Consider the following 4,387-nt stretch of genomic DNA (forward strand, 5'->3'; position numbering starts at 1 on the left):
AAACAAAAAAATGTATATATATTGGAAGTGTCTAAGAAAAAGATAAAATATATTAAAAGAAATTCTTAAATATTTTGGCTCTTTTATCGAAGTTATTAAAGCAGATTGGACCGACCCGAACTATTTGTAAAATTCTAATTGAAACCTTCATCGATCAAGAAACTAAAAAATAACAATTTTAGTGCTAAGTTTTCTATTAAAAAGATTTAAAAATTATATAAATATAAATTTAAAAGGAAATTAAAATCCAAAGAAAATAGTTAAACAAACAGAAGTTCGGCCTTGCCATTTGATTTGGCAAAGTCCTTTTATGGGACCTAAAAATAAGATATTATAGTCTTTTTTTTTAAAAAAAATATGTATTTTAGAATATTTTAAATAAAACACTCATTAATCACCGAACCTCAACACCGTCTCTATTTTTGATTCTTAGATTCTAGTCATGTCAACCATTGCAATTTGCAAAATGCAGCCTGGCTATGGTCCCACTCCCACATTTGTTTTCTATATTACCATGTCTCACTTTTTTTTTATTTAATTTGCATTATTGTCATTCAGCATTTACCAATATACCCTTTTATTTCTTGTAACTAAACAATCTTTTATGGTAGGATACTGTGTGATTTCAACACTTCTAAAAAAAAGTGTCATGTGTTAGTGTTGATATCGAAACAGACATATCGATCTCTATGTCTTGTTATATGTGGTAATATATGATGTGAAAGGGCAAATTGGTACATTAGTCACATGCAAATAAGTTAAACAAAGTGAAACAATAGCATATGATGTTACAACTGTATATTCAGAAACCATTTTCAAAAGCTACTATTATTTAATAAACTTCCAAGCTTCGAGTTCAGAGATCCAAAGCTGAGAAACATAAAATGGATGCAAGAACATGTTCTTCATTTTCCCTTGTTCTTTTCATTGCAGCTATCATAGCTTCTGCTTATTATGATTCAGCTGAAGCAGCTACGACTAAGGGATCTTTTGAAGATAATTTCAGCATTATGTGGTCTGAAGATCATTTCACTACCTCTGATGATGGACAGATCTGGAATCTCTCCTTAGACAATAACACAGGTATCAAATCAAATTTCATTATGGACATTTTGTTGCATGTACTTTATGTTGTGGTTTGGTTTTAACAGGTTGTGGATTTCAAACCAAACAAAGATATAGGTTTGGGTGGTTTAGTATGAAGCTGAAATTGGTAGGAGGTGATTCTGCTGGTGTTGTCACAGCTTATTATGTATGTACGATACTAAAAGTGCTTTTTTTTAAGTCCTTTTTTGTGTTTCTGTGAACTCAATTTGTTGGGTAATTGTTGTTGCAGATGTGTTCAGAAAATGGTGCAGGGCCAACAAGAGATGAAATTGATTTTGAGTTTTTGGGAAACAGAACAGGACAACCATATTTGATTCAGACAAATGTGTACAAGAACGGAACCGGTAATCGCGAGATGAGACATATGTTATGGTTTGATCCAACTGAGGATTATCACACATATTCAATCCTGTGGAATAATCACCAGCTAGTGTAAGTTCATCAATTTTATTGCTCTGATCTTAATTTTCAAGAATTTTTTCGTAGCTAAGGTGGATTGAAAATTTGATATTTTGAAAATTTTGACAACAGGTTTTTTGTGGATAGAGTTCCGATAAGAGTATTCAAGAACAACGAAAAACCAAACAATTTTTTCCCGAATGAGAAACCAATGTACTTGTTTTCGAGCGTATGGAACGCGGACGAATGGGCGACGAGAGGTGGACTTGAAAAAACAAACTGGAAATTAGCACCATTTGTGTCATCCTACAAAGACTTCAGTGTTGATGCTTGTCAATGGGAAGATCCATATCCTAAATGTGTTGCAACCACAACAAAAAATTGGTGGGATCAATATGATTCATGGCATCTATCAGATGATCAGAAAATGGACTATGCTTGGGTTCAAAGAAACCTTGTGATTTATGATTATTGCAACGATTCGGAACGTTTTCCGACTTTGCCTGAAGAGTGTTCATTGAGTCCATGGGAGTAATGTAATGTAATGTATCAAGGGGAAAATATCATTGTTCTTTTATTCTTTTCCGTAATGTTAAAAAGACGAAAACATACTAGTCCTCAAATTTGACTATGTAGAATAAGAAGAAGATCCCATAATTTTTTCCAAGTTCTAGTATTAAATAGCAGAAAAAGAAAATGTCTGTAGATTTTAATCTGAAACAAACATTGCAGTGATATCAAACTGTCACAGTGAAGATGTGGCTAGATACCAAGTCTCTTCATAGTTATCAAGGCAACACCAGTATTTGAGTTGTATAGGATAAGCTCGGAACCGATTGATACCATTAGAACACCTTTTTGTGAAATGAACAAGGGCTCAACCAAACAAGGTCGATTCTGGATGAGATTGTCATACGGAATGATGATGAATTTAGTCCATGACTCAACAACTCCATAGTCTTTCATCATCCACAAAACCCAATGAAAATTTTCAGAGTCAGACACTCAAAGACAATCACTCAAAACTGACGGGAGCATGATATTTGCATTCATTGTTGTCATGAGGAAAAACTCAAATCTTAAAGTTAACCGAATCAATTTTAATGAATAAGAATTAATATTTTTGATTGATCATGCTTCTTGTTCTTCACCCTCTAATCAGGTGAAATAACCATTTATTGGTTGCAAGATGATTCTATACTACACAGAGAATTGAAAGAAGAAAACAAGATAAATAAAAATGAGAGAAAAAAGAAATTATGAAGGAAGGAGATGAATGTATTATTGCACAAGCTACACTCAAAGTGTTTGCTACAATGTGTGTTAATCACAATTGTGATATCTGAAACTACACAATGCTCTTACAAGATTGAATTGAATATCAATGAAATAGAGGTCCTCTCAATTTATAGATGAGATTACTTGCACTCCAAGTAATAACAAAAATAACTAACTCAACTAAAACTAAGTTAAGTAAATATATTTCGACTCTGTCGACTTCTTCGATAACTACATGCTTCGACTGTATGCTTCGACAAGTTGTATTTGTCTTTCTGTCAAATACAGTTAATACAGACTCTGTTTGACACATGCTATTTCGACACACACTGAAACACCTTTCGACGCTGAACGAATACAAACACACTATTTCGACTTCGGCACAAAGAATTACAGATTTAACACACCACCTAATTCATTGTGTCTAAGCTATCTATATTCATAATTGTTCTTAATCTCTTGAACAATTCGACCTGCATAACTTTCATCATGATGTCTCCAATATGATTCTCATTTCTGCAATGCTCTAGGCTCAACTTTCCATTCACTACTTATCCTCTCAGATAATGGAACCTCATTTTGATGTATTTGTTTCTTTCGTGTGCCATTTGATTCTTTGTCAGGTTGATAGTCGACATGTTGTCGATCTTCATAGTCATCGCTCCATGATTCTTTCCTATAATTTTTTCGACTTGATTCATCATTCATGTTGCTAGGCATGCACATAGCGAAGATTCTATGTATTATCCCTCACATGATGATAAAGCTACCACTAATTCCTTTCTCGAACTACATGCAACTGGCGCACCACCTAACATGAACACATATCCTGTTGTCGATTTTCTATCTTCAACATCACCACACCAGCTAGAGTCAGTGTAGCCCACAAGTTTGCATTCTTATTCTTCATCGACTCAAGAAAACAAAATACCATAGTCGAGTGTTCTTTTGAGATACCTTAATATCCTCTTGGTGGCTACAAGATAGGATACCTTTGGCTTCTGCATGAATCTACTGACCATGCCTAGACAATAGGCTAAATCTGGCCTTGTGTGACAGAGGTCTCTAAGTGATCCAATGAGTATTTTGTACTGTGTTGGTTCGATATCAACTTCAGTCAAATCTTTTATTAATTGCAATTTGGGCTCAATTGGAGTCGAAGTTGGGATTCAATCTTGCAAGTCAAATCTCTTGAGTATTTCACTTGAAAATCTTCTTTGGTGCATAGCCCATTCTACTCTTGTAGAATTCAATACCATGGAAGTATGAGTGATTTCCCAAGTCTGACATTTCAAACTCCTTACTTAACTCATGTTTGAAATCTTTGATCTCCTTCTTGCAATTTCCTGTTATCAACAGGTCGTCGACATAAAGACATAGTATAAACAACTCACTCCTGCTTCTCCTGACATACATACCACGCTCTTTCGTGCACTTATCAAAATCTTCCTCTCTTAGAAAGCCGTATATTTTCTTGTTCCAAGCTCTTGGAACTTGTTTCCGTTCATACAAGACTTTATGCAGTCTGTATACTTTCCTTTCTTGGTCCTGTTTCACAAACCTAATTGGTTGTGTTACATACACCTCTTCGTCTAGAGGAGCA

The 4,387-nt window shown here is 34.4% G+C and overlaps 1 protein-coding gene across 1 annotated transcript; it reads left to right on the forward strand.

Moving 5' to 3' along the window:
* Nucleotides 1-628: 628 nt before the first annotated feature.
* LOC127097127 (probable xyloglucan endotransglucosylase/hydrolase protein 8) lies at nucleotides 629-2,173 on the forward strand. Its single transcript, XM_051035637.1, has 4 exons — nucleotides 629-1,083; nucleotides 1,152-1,252; nucleotides 1,337-1,539; nucleotides 1,639-2,173. Exons 1-4 carry the CDS (start codon nucleotides 885-887, stop codon nucleotides 2,039-2,041), a joined length of 906 nt encoding a protein of 301 aa, XP_050891594.1. The 5' UTR covers nucleotides 629-884; the 3' UTR covers nucleotides 2,042-2,173.
* Nucleotides 2,174-4,387: the final 2,214 nt, after the last annotated feature.

This window comes from Lathyrus oleraceus, chromosome 6 (assembly GCF_024323335.1).
Source record: "Lathyrus oleraceus cultivar Zhongwan6 chromosome 6, CAAS_Psat_ZW6_1.0, whole genome shotgun sequence".
Classification (NCBI taxonomy): domain Eukaryota; kingdom Viridiplantae; phylum Streptophyta; class Magnoliopsida; order Fabales; family Fabaceae; genus Lathyrus; species Lathyrus oleraceus.